Source organism: Squalius cephalus, assembly GCF_949319135.1.
Source record: "Squalius cephalus genome assembly, chromosome: 12".
Taxonomy (NCBI): domain Eukaryota; kingdom Metazoa; phylum Chordata; class Actinopteri; order Cypriniformes; family Leuciscidae; genus Squalius; species Squalius cephalus.
In genome coordinates, this window is record NC_137133.1 from 25,294,710 (window position 1) to 25,311,061 (window position 16,352).

The 16,352-nt window shown below is 42.4% G+C and overlaps 2 protein-coding genes across 3 annotated transcripts in view; both read left to right on the top strand.

Annotated features, from left to right (window-relative positions):
- The window catches only part of LOC307168122 (organic cation transporter protein), a 49,174-nt gene that overhangs the window by 24,223 nt on the left and 8,599 nt on the right, over positions 1-16,352 (top strand). Inside the window, exon 9 of one of the 2 annotated variants that reach the window (XM_079887748.1) lies at positions 8,970-9,182. The exons of the other annotated variant lie outside the window; for it this stretch is intronic. Within the exon in view, the coding sequence (XP_079743874.1) occupies positions 8,970-9,182 (213 nt within the window). The remainder of the gene's footprint in view (positions 1-8,969; positions 9,183-16,352) is intronic. 2 annotated transcript variants of the gene reach the window in all.
- On the top strand, positions 364-2,428 carry LOC307168575 (uncharacterized protein; the record flags this gene model as incomplete). Its single annotated transcript, XM_079888693.1, has 4 exons — positions 364-726; positions 771-1,013; positions 1,174-1,945; positions 2,144-2,428. The coding sequence occupies 4 exons, from the start codon at positions 364-366 to the stop codon at positions 2,392-2,394; spliced, it is 1,629 nt and encodes a 542-aa protein (XP_079744819.1). The 3' UTR covers positions 2,395-2,428.

Here is a 16,352-nt window from a genome sequence, read left to right on the forward strand (position 1 = left end):
AATAAAAAATCCAGTACCCAATTATAAAGCTTACCTCCTAGAAGTTTCTCAAACTTCATCAACAATCCCTCCTTCCACAACATATCGTAAGCTTTCTCTATATCATAAAGCACAGCAACCACTATTTCTTTGTTTGTCTGGGCTTTTCTCACTTCTGACTCCAAACATAGAATTGCGTCCATCGTATTTCTTCCCTTACGAAAACCACTTTGAAAGGGACAGAACAAATTTTTACTTTCCATATAATATGTCAGCCTATCTGTTACTATTCTCTCCATCGTTTTTCCTAACTGTGAGGTAAGCACAATGGGCCTGTAATTAGAAGGGTCAGTTGCACTCTTACCAGGCTTCAGCACTGGCACTATGACTGCCTGTTTCCACACCCCAGGAATCCTTCCTGTTTCCCAAACCAACTCATTTGAATATCATGCTATTACACTTACAACTCCCAATAAGATCCATATTGTAGTCATTTATCGCCCCCCAGGTCAGCTGGGTAACTTCGTAGAGGAGCTGGATGTGCTGCTGTCCTCTTTCCCTGAGGACGGCACCCCACTTCTAGTCTTTGGTGACTTCAACATTCATCTCGAAAAGCCGCATGCAACAGACTTCATCTCTCTCCTAGCCTCTTTTGATCTCAAACGACTCATCACCACAGGAACTCACAAATCAGGCAACCAACTGGACCTGGTTTACACACGCAACTGCATCACAGACAACATTTTGGTGAGACCTCTCCATGTTTCAGATCATTTCCTCATTACTTTCAGTCTACAACTCTCTACCCCTGCACCACCAACCCCACCACCAGTCACTTTCAGGCGAAACCTGCGCTCACTTTCTCCCTCCCATCTTTCCTCTGCCGTGTCATCTTCTCTTCCCCCACCCTCACAATTCTCATCTCTGGATGTAAATACCGCAACGGATACCTTTTGCTCCACACTAATTTCTTCTCTAGACAATATCTGCCCTCTCTCCTCCAGGCCAGCACGCGCTACTCCCTCCAACCCCTGGTTATCTGAGGTTCTTTGTGAACACCGGACCGAACTCAGGGCAGCAGAGAGGAAATGCCGCAAATCAAAAGACACATCTGACCTGAGTATGTATAAATCTCTCCTCTCTTCCTTTTCTGTTGATGTTCATGCTGCAAAATCTTCCTACTTCCACAACAAGATCAACAGCTCCTCCAACACACGATCACTTTTCAAGACATTCAAATGTCTCCTCTGTCCACCTCCACCACCACCCGCCTCCTCTTTAACTGCTGACGATTTTGCAAACTTCTTCACCAACAAAACAACAACTATCAGCAGTCAGTTCTCAGCTCCACACACACAGGAACCCAGTCTGACCCCTTCCACAGCCAATATCCCTCTGTCCTCCTTTTCTCCGCTAACCGAGGAAGAAGTATCTACACTTCTCCTCTCCAGTCATCCTACCACCTGCCCTCTAGACCCCATCCCCTCACACCTTCTACAAGCCATCTCTCCCACACTTCTACCAGCACTCACATACATCATCAACTCATCCCTACGTACTGGCACTTTCCCTACAGCATTCAAGCAGGCTCGGGTTACTCCACTGCTTAAAAAACCAACACTAAACACATCCTTTGTAGATAATTACAGACCTATCTCTCTCCTACCATTCATTGCGAAAACACTTGAAAGAGCTGTTTTCAACCAAGTAACATCCTTCTTGTCTCTGAACAACCAGCTGGATGTCAACCAATCTGGCTTCAAGAAAGGGCATTCAACTGAGACTGCATTACTGTCGGTCACAGAAGCCCTACGGATCGCAAAAGCTGCTTCCAAATCTTCAGTCCTCATTCTCCTGGATCTGTCTGCTGCCTTCGACACTGTGAATCATCAGATCCTTGTGTCCAGCCTCTCATCACTGGGCATCACAGGAACTTCACTCCACTGGTTCGAGTCCTATCTCACAGGTAGGTCCTTCAGGGTCGCATGGAGAGGCGAGGTATCCAGAGCACATCAACTGACCACAGGGGTTCCTCAGGGTTCAGTTCTTGGTCCCCTCCTCTTCTCCATCTACACCACATCACTGGGACACATCATACAGGCACACGGTTTCTCCTACCACTGCTATGCTGATGACACACAGCTCTTCCTCTCATTTCAACCAGATGATCCCACAGTAGCTGCACGGATCTCAAGCTGTCTGGCGGACATCTCGACATGGATGAAGGAACATCACCTGCAGCTCAACCTGGCAAAGACTGAGCTTCTCGTCCTCCCTGCCAATCCATCTCTACAGCACGACTTCACTATCCAGCTAGATTCAGCATCAATCACCCCATCAAGGTCTGTCAGAAATCTTGGAGTAACGTTTGATGACCAGCTGACCTTCACAGATCACATTTCAAAGACAGCTTGATCATGCAGGTTTGCACTGCACAACATCAGGAAGATCAGGCCTTTCCTTACTGAGCATGCAACACAACTTCTCGCCCAGGCCCTGGTCATTTCTAGGCTTGACTACTGCAATGCTCTTCTGGCCGGACTTCCATCATGTGCAACTAAACCTCTACAAATGATTCAGAATGCTTCAGCTCGTCTTGTCTTCAACGAGCCCAAGAGGGCCCACGTCACTCCTCTGTTCATCTCTCTGCATTGGCTACCTCTCGCTGCTCGCATCAAGTTCAAGGCATTGACGCTTGCTTACAGATCTATCACAGGCTCAGCTCCCTCCTACTTTCACTCACTCCTACGAGTCTACATCCCTACCAGAAGCCTACGATCGGTCAACGAGCGACGGCTCGTGGTTCCATCACAGAGAGCCACAAAATCACTTTCCAGAACATTCTCATTCACAGTTCCATGCTGGTGGAACGCTCTCCCCACCCTCATCCGGAACGCAGAATCCCTGACAACATTCAAAAGACAGCTGAAAACCCATCTCTTCCGTGAGCACTTAAAAAAAAAGAAAAGAAAAAACCTTCCCTTTCCCTTTAAAACCTCACTTATCCGGCTTATGCTACTCTGAATTATGCCTGAACTTCGTATTTTGAGCACTTCTTGCGTTGTTATTGCCTCTTCACGATGACTCGCTTAATTTAGTCCTAATTTGTAAGTCGCTTTGGATAAAAGCGTCTGCTAAATGACTAAATGTAAATGTAAATGTAAACCAGATTGAAAAGCTTCAGAACAACATTAAGAGACCTATCACTTAAATGTCCAAGCATAGAGTAGCAAATACCATCCTTGCCATATCAAGATCCCGACTTAAGATTCTCTTCCGAACAATAATTGGATTTTCCTGGATTTTCAGCTAAAGCCTCATCTCTACAGCACTTGGCATTGTCTGACAATTTCTCAGAACTGTGTACTTTAAAGTCTCCACCAACAACTCTGCTTTTTCTTTATTACTAACAGCAGTCTGCCCATTACAAATCAAAACAGGCATAGAATAATTCCTTTTTACACCATTCATTTTCCTAATGACTCCCGATACATCTGACAACTTAGTTTCTCTCCCAATAGTATTACAATATTCCCTCCAGCAAGCCTTTTTAGCAGCTCTAACAGTCCTTCTAACAACAGCCTGCGCTCTCTTATACTGGACTAAAGCCTTAAGTGTATGATTCTTCCTTATCTGCTTAAATGCCTTACTTCTCTCTTTAATTGCAGCACTACACTGCTCATTCTGCCATCTTTGTTCAAAAGAGAAAGAGGAAGTGATTTGTTACTGTTGTTGCTATTTTCGGGATTCTGATTGGCTAACGTGGGCTTGGGCTTCTCGTTACACTGCCACCTACAGGTTTGGCATGCTCTTGACGGCATATATACACAGGTTCGTGTAAACAAACAATTTTCTGAGAACTGACAGGTGAGCACGATGTTATTTTTGAAAACGGAGAGGGTGAAATGTCCGTTTATGAAAATAGCCGGCCATGTGTAAACATAGCCTTGAGTAAACATAGTTGTTAGTTGAGTTAGAGTTAGCTGAGTTAGTTCAAAGTTATTTATAGTTATAAGAATATCTATAGTAGGCTATCAAAATAAAGTATAACCCAATTTTATAATTTATGTCCAAATATCAAAAGAAATACTAAATGTCATAACCTACACTGTTTTTATACAGACACACTGTCCGTATGAAAGTACAAACCAAGCCTGCTGTTGCAGTGTGCCTGTATGAGACTGCTTTGTGAAATAAGCCTATATAAGGTCACTACATAACAAATTAATAACAAATTGTTCTTTTGAACTGGTTCTTTTTAGTGAACTGGCTGAACCTGTTCACCTAATCGGACCAAATAATGTTTTTTAACAGTTCTCGAGTCACCAGTACACAGAACTGAGGAAACAGTTCTGACTCAGATATGTCCGAGAAGACCCAATTAGCTGCTGATACGAGCATATGTGTGAACAAGCAGTTGACTTGAATGAGGGGTGAAATGAAAGGTTCTCTTTCATTATCTTGTGTTCAAGATTTCAAGAAGGGCATCCGTACCTCTGACTTGACAGACAGGAGCGAGTACCAAAGTGCATAAAGCACCTGCACACGCTACCTTTCCTCAGTTGTCATTTGCTTTTCACGTCTCTGGAATATTTTACACTCAGATTGTGGTTTTATGGACTTCACTATTTTCTGCAGGAGGACACATCTTTTGTTTGTCCTATCAGCCAGGTTAGCTGAAGTTATTACTGCAAGCCACCCACGCTCGCACTCTGTATCAGGCTGCCCACCTTGCGCTCTTCTCTATTTTCCCCTGTTCTGCGATTTTCCCCTGTCAGATTACTCTTTTATTTCATCAATGGCTTTCTCTAAACTCACAACGGCTACCCCCAGGGACAACCGGCACCCTCATTGCTGCTAGGGATTCCCATTCTTACTGTGTGGTGTGTATGGGCCTTAATCATGCTGAAGAGGCTATTGATTTACCAGAGAACTGTAGCCATTGCCTGGTGCTCCCCAAGAAACTCCAGTGCCACAGGCTCAAAGTCATCTCTGTCATCCCGTCATCTGTGAAGCCTCAGACGGACGCTCCCGCTGCTTTACCCCAATTGGTCCTCTTCGAGGCTTGTGAGCGACCGGCCGCTCACCTCAATATCGAATGGCCGGCCCTTCAAAGTGCCTCTGACCAAGTCAGGATGCCTATGACAGAAAACTTCTGGGACCCCCTCTCGGCCCTAGAAAGCAGGTTTTCCTGGTCCTCCTTGCATGTGCTAAACACATGAAACATTAATGGGGAGACCCACTCGACCTCAAACACTCTTGTGGGTCTGGGCGTTAAGGATATGTCATTTCTCGGCATGTGTGACCCCCCATCGAGCCCTCTATTGCCAGGCACCTTTACCTCTCTCAAGGTGGGCTGCTTGCCCCACCCCAAACCTGTTCTCCTCAGCAAAATGGGTTGCTTTTCCGTGTCCTCTTATAAAGCCTCTGCCTTGGCTGTAAGTCGTCTGCCTTGGCCTCAACATCTCCTCCCTGCTTTAGGAGAATGTGCACTGTGGCTTAATCTATCTGGTCTCCCTGATCATCGCTGGAGCGCCAGTTGAGCCTGGCCAGGATCTCTTTGGTCCTGCTGTCGTGTTAATGCAACAGTACTGCGATGACAAGAATGGGGAAGAGGCTTTCAAACTTTGCCTAACTAGTAAGCCTGCGCTGCGCCAGACGCCCTCTTTGTGGCCATCTAACCCCCTGCTACTGGATGCCATTTCCATAATGCAGGGAGGGCTATAATATCCTGCGGCAAAGCCACCAGCCCAGCTTCGTATTCCCTGTTCAAAAGACAGAGGCTATCTGTCGGCAAGGTCAGCCCCCCTGTCCACTAGATGGCCAGTGTATCACAAATGAATGATCCGGCTGAATTAGCAGCCCTAAGCAAGTATACAGTGAGTGTAGGAACTCTCACGAGTCATGTGACAGCCTGGCAGTCTGTGTTGGCTCCCGAATGAGTGATTCGAACTATTATGAAGGGGTACAGATTCAGTTTGCCAGAAAAGCCCTGCGTTTCAGCTGAGTAATCTCTTCTCACACAGAAGAGAGCTCTGCTCACATTCTGAAAGAGGAGATCTCAAGAAGGGGGTGGTGCGAGTGGTATCATGACATCAATGCCATCATGGTTTTTACTCTAATTATTTCCTAATTCCAAAGATTGAAGGTTCTTTTTTCCTATTCTGGATCTCAGAGTATTGAACAAACATTTGAGGAAATACAATTTCAGAATGTTAACCCAAAGCGTTCTCTCTCGTTCAGTAAAACAGAACAATTGGTTCACATTGATCGATCTAAAATATGCTGATAAATATGATAAGTATTTATCCTCCACACAGGAAATTTCTTTGTTTTGCCTACCAAGGCATATGTTACGATTTCACAGTTCTTCTGTTCGGGCTCTCTCTCAGTCCAAGATTGTTCTGTCTGTGTGCGAAGGCGGGCTTAGCCCCACGGGGAATAGTGGGGCTCAAAATCCTGACATACATAGATGAATGGCTGATTATAATAGCCGATTCAAGAGAGAAAGTGATGCAAAACACTGCTTGTGTGCTCGGACACATCCCAGCGCTCGTCTTCAGAGTAAATGTGAGCAAAAGCAATTTCTCTCATGCTCAGAATGTTATATATATGGGTTTGGAGCTGAATTCAATTACAATGCACGCATGTCTCTCGCGAGAGCGCATTGTCTCCTTAATGAATTGCCTCTCACAATTCAGAGGAGTGAGGGTACAATTTAGCACATGTCTCAGGTTACAGAGCCTTATGGCTTTGGCTGTCCAGGTCCTACCTTTCGGCCTTTTGAGAATGAGTGCGTTCATGCGTTTTATCTCTCCATCTTAGCCCTTTAAACAATCTCTGCCGCTCTGTCACTCTGTCACAGTGATGCTGTACCACTGGAGGAATGCAGAATTTTAGGTGCATGGGACCCCTCTCTGGGCGATCATGTTGCGGAAAGTGGAAACAACAGACACGTCCTTAACTGGGTGGAGAGCCACCCAGGAAGTGAACAGTGAATATGTGACCAAACACACTTCACTCAGTCCATATAAATAATTTGGAGCTCCTCACTGTGGAAGGCTCTGAATCATTTTCTGCCCAGCTTGCAGGGGAATCATGTGCTGGTATGCTGCGTCAATACCACAGCTGTAGCACATATTAACCGCCAAGGTGAGATGTGCTCCTCCAACCATCATGCTCTAACTCACAAGCTGTAATATGGAGCAGGCGGCACTTTCTGTCGTTACGGGCGACCCATGTCCCGGGGATACTGAACAGGAGCGCAGGCCACTTGTCGAGGGTGAACCCACTCTATGGAGACTGGCTCCTCTATCCTCAGATAGAGAGTCTGCTGTGGGAGAGATTCGGCCAGGCTACCGTGTATCTCTTCGCCTCTCGTGAAAACACCCATTGTCCTATGTTCTTCTCGCTATGGGACGAGGATGCCCCCCCTCGGCATGGATGCACTGGCCCATCAGTGGCCCGACGTGCTACACATTTCGTCCCCTTTGTCTAATTACACCGACTCTAGCCAGGGTGAGAGAACAGAGGTTGACTCTGATTTTGACCAAAGCACCATGGCTTGCAGAGATTATCCCTCTGTGGTGTGCCCAGCCATGGCCCCTCTCAGTACGCTCAAACCTCTTGTCCCAAGAGAACAGGGAAGTTTATCAACCTCATCCAGACAGGCTTGCCCTCTGGGCCTGGCCCATGAGAGGTCAAACTTAAACACACTGGGTTTGAGGATGGGTGTGAAGAGTGCCGGCTAATATCATATAATTTCACAGTTTTTTATATTTTGTGTTTTCTGCAAGACCTTATGGATAGTGGACAATCTTTCTCTACTATTAGGATCTATTTAGCAGCTATCGCAGCATGTCATGTTGGGTTTGACGGCACTACGGTGGGGCAACACCACCTTATTCATAGATTTATGAAGGGCACTCGCCATTCTCTTCCAGTCACTAGAAGAGCAGTTCCAGAGTGAGACCTCTCACTTGTGCTGGAGGCTTTGTCTCTAGAGCCTTTTGAGCCCCTGGGAAATATTTCCCTTAAGCTTCTGTCTTTCAAGACAGCTCTGTTCCTGGTCTTGGCTTCAGCTAAATGTGTCAGTGAATTGCTTTTACTCTCTGTTTATTCCTCATGCTCTTAATTCTCTCTCAGCAGAGATAAGGTTTTTCTCAGGCCCAACCCGGCCTTTATGCCAAAATGCTTCCCAGTGTTCACATGCGAAGTGATTGAGCTCTCCGCCTTTCACCCAACTCCTTTCCCCGGAGGATCAGAGGAGGATCAGAGGTTGAACGCTTTGTGTCCTGTACGTGCCTTGCAGGTTTACTTAAACAAACCAGCTCTTTCAGGAGGAGCGACCAGCTTTTCATACCTGGTCCCATACCTGGCATTGAGCATGCGCTCCTGTCTGTCAAGCCCGAATTGGTGCAATTGGATGCTTCTGCAGAGGTGAGGTACGGATGCCCTTCCCCTATAGGTGGATCTCTCCACTCGATGTTTCAGACAACCGGTGTTACAAACAGTAACCTATTGGGTTTTTTAATGGTTTCTTATAGTTTATGTAAAAAGGTGAGTTGATTAAGACTAGTTTATTCATTATATATGCTTTAGACATGTAACACATCCGCGTTTCACGTCATTATTGGTTGCTTTAATAATAGAATTGCGTGTATGTGACATCATTGTGTAATTTTGTAAATGATTGAAATTAACTGTCTGAAAGTTCCCGGAAAAGAATCAGACTTTCCATCACAATAAAAAACACAGTGACTCTCAGTTCATTAGTTGCCTCTACTTTGGTTTGGTTAGTAGTGCTTATCCTTAACTACTGCACCACCACTCTCAAGTTTGTTTAACTGAACTCATGCTAAAAATAACTGTATAGTCAAATATGTTGTGATTGGCAGTTAGTGTTGCATCTCACAACATTTTCCAACTGGTGAGGATACAGTTTTGCAGTTGAGATGTGATATACAGAAACATGTCTTTCTTTTTCTCAGACAAAACGGCATAGGTATGGGTTCGATGTGTGCAAGGGCAGGTGGAGTGATTGCACCCATCATCTACATCTTGAGAAACATCAGCCATCACGCCCCCATGGTGGTATTCGGCCTGTGCCCACTCATAGGTGCTGCCCTCACTATGTTTCTGCCTGAGACAGCCCATAATCCCCTGCCAGACACTATAGAGGATGTGGAGTGCCCCAGGGTCAGGTGAGACACTGCAGAGCCATGAGCTATAATATTCAATTCAATTCAATTCAAATTTATTTGTATAGCGCTTTTCACAATACATATTGTTTCAAAGCAGCTTTACAGAAAGTGCATTTCATAAATGTACATAGAAAAATACAGTTAGTTAATCATGTATTAATTTAGGGCATAAACATATCGCCAGCGTCGAGTCGTCTCTTCACAGGCTTCGAGTCGTCTCTGCACGGGTGTTGGGGCATCTGTAGTTTCCATGGGAGGCTGGATACAAACTGGAGCTGACGATCTGTATTTACCTCGGGACTAGCGTCCCGAGATAACAACAGAAAAGCAGATGGGAAATAATTAGCGTAGCTGCTGTTCATAATATTAATGCATTCAATCTGATTCAACTGTAGTATAAAAGGTAAGTATTATGTGAATGCTTGGCTAAAGAGATGCGTCTTTAATCTAGTTTTAAACTGGGACAGCGAGTCTGAGCCTCGAACAATATCAGGAAGGCCATTCCAGAGTTTAGGAGCTAAATGTGAAAACGCCCTCCCTCCTTTAGTGGACTTAGATATCCTAGGAATGTCCAGAAGCCTCGAATTTAGTGATCTTAAAGAGCGCGATGGATTGCAGGGCGATAGAAATTCCGTTAAATACACTGGAGCTAAACCATTTAGGGCTTTATAGGTCAGTAGTAATACTTTGTAATTGATACGGAACTTAATAGGTAACCAGTGTAAAGACGATAGAATTGGTGTTATATGGTCATATTTTCTTGACCTAGTAAGAACTCTAGCAGCTGCATTTTGGACTAACTGTAGCTTGTTTATTGAGGATGCAGGACAACCAGCTAATAAAGCATTACAGTAATCTAGTCTCGAGGTCATGAATGCATGAACTAACTTTTCTGCATCAGAAACAGATAGCATGTTACGTAGCTTAGCAATGTTTCTAAGGTGGAAAAAGGCTGTTCTTGTAACATATGAAATATAATTTTCAAAAGACAAGTTGCGGTCTAATATAACTCCCAGGTCTTTTACTGTAGTGGATAAAGTAACAGGACATCCTTCTAAGTTAAAGTTGTATTGTAAGAGGTTTTGTGGGCAGTTTTTTGGGCCAATAAGTAATACCTCCGTTTTATCTGAATTTAATAGCAGAAAATTACACGTCATCCAGTATTTTATATCTTTAACACACTGTCAATTTAGATAATTTATTGTTTTCATCTGGTCGTGATGAAATATATAATTGAGTGTCATCAGCATAACAGTGGAAATTGATTCCATGTTTTCTTATAATATTACCAAGTGGCAGCATATATATTGAGAATAGCAGAGGGCCTAACACAGATCCTTGCGGCACTCCATTCTTTACTGGCATTATCTTCGATTTTTCCCCATTTAAACAGACAAAATGGTAGCGGTCTGATAAGTACGATCTAAACCAGCTTAATGCCTGTCCATGAACACCAGTGTAGTTTTGTAGTCTATCTAAGAGTATTTTGTGATCTATAGTGTCGAACGCAGCACTAAGATCGAGTAAAACTAGTATTGAGATACAGCCTTGGTCAGAAGCTAGAAGTAAATCATTTGTAATTTTAACGAGCGCAGTTTCTGTGCTATGATGCGGTCTGAATCCTGACTGAAATTTTTCATAGATATCATTTTCTTGCAAGAAAGAGCACAATTGAGCGGACACAACTTTTTCTAGTATTTTAGACATAAATGGAAGATTTGAAATGGGTCTGTAATTTGCTAGATTATTATGATCTAATTGTGGTTTCTTAATTAGAGGTTTTATAACTGCCAACTTGAATATTCTTGGAACATGACCTAAAGATAAAGACGAGTTAATAATATTGAGAAGAGGCTCTTCCACTGCAGGTAACACTTCTTTCAGTAGTTTAGTGGGTATTGGATCTAATAAACATGTTGTTGGTTTAGATGTAATGATAAGTTTATTTAGCTCTTCCTGTCCTATAGTTGTAAAGCGCTGTAGTTGTTCTTGAGGGGCGATAATTGAGGCTGAATCATAAGACACCATTAAAGATTGTACATTTACAATTGTGTTTCTGATGCTTTCTATTTTCTCAGTGAAGAAATTCATAAAATCATTACTACTATACTGTAACGGAATATTTTGCTCAGGTGACGTCTGTTTATTTGTTAGTCTAGCCACGGTGTTAAATAAAACCTTGGATTATTTTGGTTATTTTCTATTAGTTTGCGGAGATGCTCAGCCCTGGCTGCTTTTAGGGCCTTTTTATAATGTGACATACTGTCTTTCCACACGATTCTAAAGACCTCTAAATTAGTTTGTTTCCATTTACGCTCTAAGTTACGAGTTTCTCTCTTGATAACATGCGTAGCACTGTTGTACCATGGTGCTTTAGTTTTCTCTCTAACCTTTTTTAATCTAATTGGTGCAACAATGTTTAATGTACTAGAGAAAATGGTGCTCATAGTGCTAGTCATTTCCTCTAGTTCATCTGTTTGTTTGGGTTCACTGAGCAGCTGAGATAGATCAGGTAAGCTATTTGAGAATCTATCTATAGTTGTTGGAAGGATTGTTCTGCCTGGTCGATAGCGTGGCGCAACATGACAAATTTCAGCAGTACGTAGTATGCAAGTGACCATGTAATGGTCAGTGACTTCATCACTTTGCGGTATAATATCTATATCGGTTGGATTGGTTCCATGTGATATAATTAAATCTAGCGTATGATTAAGACGATGAGTGGGACCAGTGACGTTTTGCTTGACCCCAAAGGAGTTTAATAAATCTGTTAACGCAGCCCCTAACGCATCATTTGTGTTATCTACGTGCATGTTAAAATCTCCAACAATTAATGCTTTATCGACATTGACCAATAGATCTGAGAGAAAGTCTGCAAACTCTTTTAGGAAATCAGCGTAAGGCCCTGGCGGTCTATATACAGTAGCCAAGGCTAGAGATAATAGGGATTTCTTTCTTACATCTAAGAGAGTAACATTTAGCACAAGTACTTCAAACGAATTAAACCTGTGACCTGTTTTCTGAGTAACATTAAGACTATCTCTGTAGATTGTTGCAACACCGCCGCCACGACCAATCAGACGGGGCTCATGCTTATAACAGAATCCAGGAGGAGTAGACTCATTAAGACCGAAATAATCATTTGGTTTAAGCCAGGTTTCAGTAAGGCAAAGTACATCGAAACTATTATCTGTGACCATTTAATTTACAATAACCGCCTTAGGTGTGAGCAATCTAATGTTAAGATGACCTAGCTTCTTAATTGATAAATTGTTTTTGTTCACTAATATTGAGATTTTCTGGTTTAATCACAATTAGATTTTTCCTAGATCCTACAGTAGATTTAATGTTTGACCTCACTAAACGAGGAATAGACACAGTTTCAATATAATGTTCTACATTGGTACTTATATCAATTAAGTTTGGACAGCAAAGAGTGTGATTTGGACTTTGACTTACTAGTCATATGGTGTGCAACGCTTTGGAGATGTTGTCCGACAGAAGAGCCGCTCCGATTCTGCTGGGGTGAAGGTCATCAGCACGGAAGAGCCTAGGTCGCTCCCAGAACAGATTCCAATTATTTACAAAGAGCAGTCTCTTGTTCATTACACCATGACATTAACCATTCATTTAGAGCAAATAATCTAGTGAACCTTTCATGTCCTAGTCGGTACGTGGGAAGCGGTCCAGACACGATGATCGTTGTTTCAGGCGATGTGCGGCGTACCGTCTCGATCAGGCTCCTGTAGTCCTTCTTCAGAACCTCCGTCTGCCGCAGCCTGATGTCGTTCGTTCCCGCGTGCAGCACGACAGCTCCGACGCGCTCGTCACCGTTCAGGATCTCGGGGACCTGCGCAGCGACATCGAGAACACGAGCACCAGGAAAGCAGTGAGTGCGCACCTTACCTTTACCTGAGGTAGCGTGGACATGCCGGACGATGGAACTGCCGATGATCACAGCGTCATGTTCCGTCTCGCGTAGAGGGGAGAAGCGGTTCCGGGTGGAGATCTCGAAGGCCGGGAGGGGCGGAGAGGTCCTTGCTCTGGTCCTGGCTCGCGTCTTCCGCTGTGGAATCACCCAGGGTCCGTGGTGTTGAGTCGGTGCCGGAGTGAACGAAACCAGGGATGATCGCGTCCTGGCTGCTCGGGTCCTGTGCAGAGAAACACATGGAGTAGACAAGGTCGGAGTCAAAAGGTTACTAACCACTGACTTGTGAGCATCGGCGCGTGATGTTTCAAGCGCGGATCGCCGATCTCGCAGCTCGACCTGTCTCTCTAGTAGGTCGCGGATCTGCTAGAGAACGGACTCAAGCTCTAACTGCACAGAATGCAGCTCGAAGGTGTCCTCACCTGCACTCAAAGGTAACGTTAGACACACATCCGTTATATTCGCCATTATAGCAGATGTGCTATAATGGCAAAGTATAGCTTTCAGTGATACGGGTGTAAATAAGACGATAGATAGGCGCGGCCACGCGTACAATGCTAGCGGGCTAAGGCTAGTAGCGGAAGTTCGGAAGGTTGGATATAAGTAGCGATATCAAAGCAATCCGATTGTTTTTTAAAGAGAATAGTATTCCAGATATGTTCACACGCTATAAAAATGAAAATGTTCGTTTGTAAAAGAGTGTAAAGAAGAAAATCAAGGTTTCTGAATTAATTCGACGGAGCTCCAAACACAACAACGCACTCAGTCGCGACGCATGCGCAATCCCCGCACTTTTTCAATATATCAAATATGTTAATGTTTTCATTCATTAGATTGTAGTTCTGTGAGTAATTTCCGACATTCGTTAGATTAAGCCCCGCACATGACATATACTGTATATCGTGTTAGTAAATTGTGTCGCTCTCTCGTTTTAGTAAGTCGTGTCCCCTATTTACTAATTTATTCCCTCATTTTAGTAAATCGTGGCCACGTTGTACTAATTTGTTATAACTCATTTTGATTTGACTAAAAGAAGGGAACGCATTATCACAACATGGCCATGATTGGATTAGTAAAATGTGCTAATTTTTTTCCCCGCATGTCATGTGCTGGGCTCTGTAGATTAAAGTATAAGCTGTATAAAAGCTTTGTTCATTTGAGAAATGAAGTAGACAAAGGGTGTTTATTTATTTAATGATTATCATAATGATTAATCAAATATTTTGGCAACTTTTGCATGAATTCCCCACATTATAGGCTAAAAGCTATAATGTTTATTTACAAACAATTTGTATGTAACATAATTCGTATTAAGTAATTAACTTATAACTTATATAATTAAAATTAATTAAAGGACATGAAAATTAGTTCATTCTGTGTGACTTCCCCTCCTCCGTGGATCACAAAAGGAAATTTTAGGCTCTTTTATTCACTTTTTTTTTAGAGAAAAAAGATACAATGAAAAAAATAAGTAACTGAGGCTGTCATTCATTGTGTCATTTATTTTAATGTTAACTGGATAGCTCCAGGTTTTCACGACGGCTTATTCTATTCGTGTTTTTGGATGTTGTTCTTTTAAATTCAACCTCTACATTGTGCTACCATTGAACACCAGTTCCATCTTTCAAGTATCCCACATGACAAGATTGTTTGTCACTTACTTTTCACAATTCTTGTAGCCTCATGGGATAGTAAAGTATCCATCGTATGTGTACTTCAGAATCTTCACTCAATGTCACAGCTCGTAGCAAGGAAGACGGAGATGAAAGTAGTTTTTTAATAGTTCTTCAAACACTTTCTTTAATAATAGAAACACAGGATACACGTGAACAGGTGAGATAGCGTGTGAAACACAAACAAACAGGCAGGAACTTAAATACACAGTGATGATTAACACAAAGGACAGGCAGCTGTGAGGAAGTGATCAGTGTCCATGGTAACAGATTAGTGGCGGGACACAGACAGGGAAACACAAGTGAGGAATGAAAACAACTGAAAGTCTATGAACGGAACATAATGGTGACACTCAAATTCTTTTCACCTACAATTTTATACTGTGAATTCAAAAATACTATTCTTTAAATGAATACTGTGTCAGCATCATTGCATTAGGTAAGAGTAAATGACTATTTGTGAGATGAGACATCAACTTTTTTTTATATTCGCACTGTTCTGTTATCAACAGAGTATACAAATGTTTGCTGTCGTTTCCATCCAATATGGAGAAGAGAAATCTGCCTGTAAGCAATTTCCATAAAGAATTTTGGCAAATTCTGTATCTTTCTGTACCTTTCACACCCCATATGTCCCCAAAACTTTTTATAAAGGAGAGAGTAATGAGACAATTGAAACTGGCCAGCTTACTGATTGCTAATTTTCACAACAAACAAACAAAAATGATTGTAATAATAATATATAATTTGCTTATAGTGCTGGTCAGAATTATGTGCCCCCTTGTTAAATGTGATCAAAGATGGCCGTAAAAAATAAATCTGCATTGTTTATCCTTTTAATATATATATTTAAAATGCAAAAATCTAACCTTTTATTGAAGTAAAATAATTGAAAGTGGGGGGGAAATCACATTATGGAATCCATGATGCCATGTATCTGAACAAGATGTCCAGGACCTCTGGCAGAAAATTAGGCCCACAGCATTAAATATACAGCAGAGTATTTCATTTTACACATGGGGTATTTTTTATCCCTGTATGAACCAAACCCATATTAAGTGTTTGCTACCAAAAAGCTTTTTTTTTTTTTTTTTCATCTGACCATAGAACCCATCCCGTTTGAAGTTCCAGTAGTGTCAGTTACTTTTCAAACATTCTATGGTCTGATGAAAAAAAAAAAAAGCTTTTTGGCAGCACATTTTAAAAAGCACATAATGTGATTTCCTCCCACTTTCAATTATTTTACTTCAGTAAAAGGTTAGATTAATTTTAGATCTATTTTTTATTATTATTATAAAATATCAAAAGGATTAACAATGCAGATTTATTTTTTACAGCCATCTTTGATCATATTTACCAAGGGGGCAAATAATTCTGACCAGTACTGTATATACAGTATAAGCAAATAAATAAAGGAAATATCTGAAGACGATGCCAAGTCCATGGGTCTTGGACACAATTGGACATCTTATTCTTTTGTAACACATGAAAAGTAAAACATTTTCAAAAACTGCATATAGCAACAATTTTGAAAACAGCCCTTTAATAGAAGCTACACTATGGATGAGG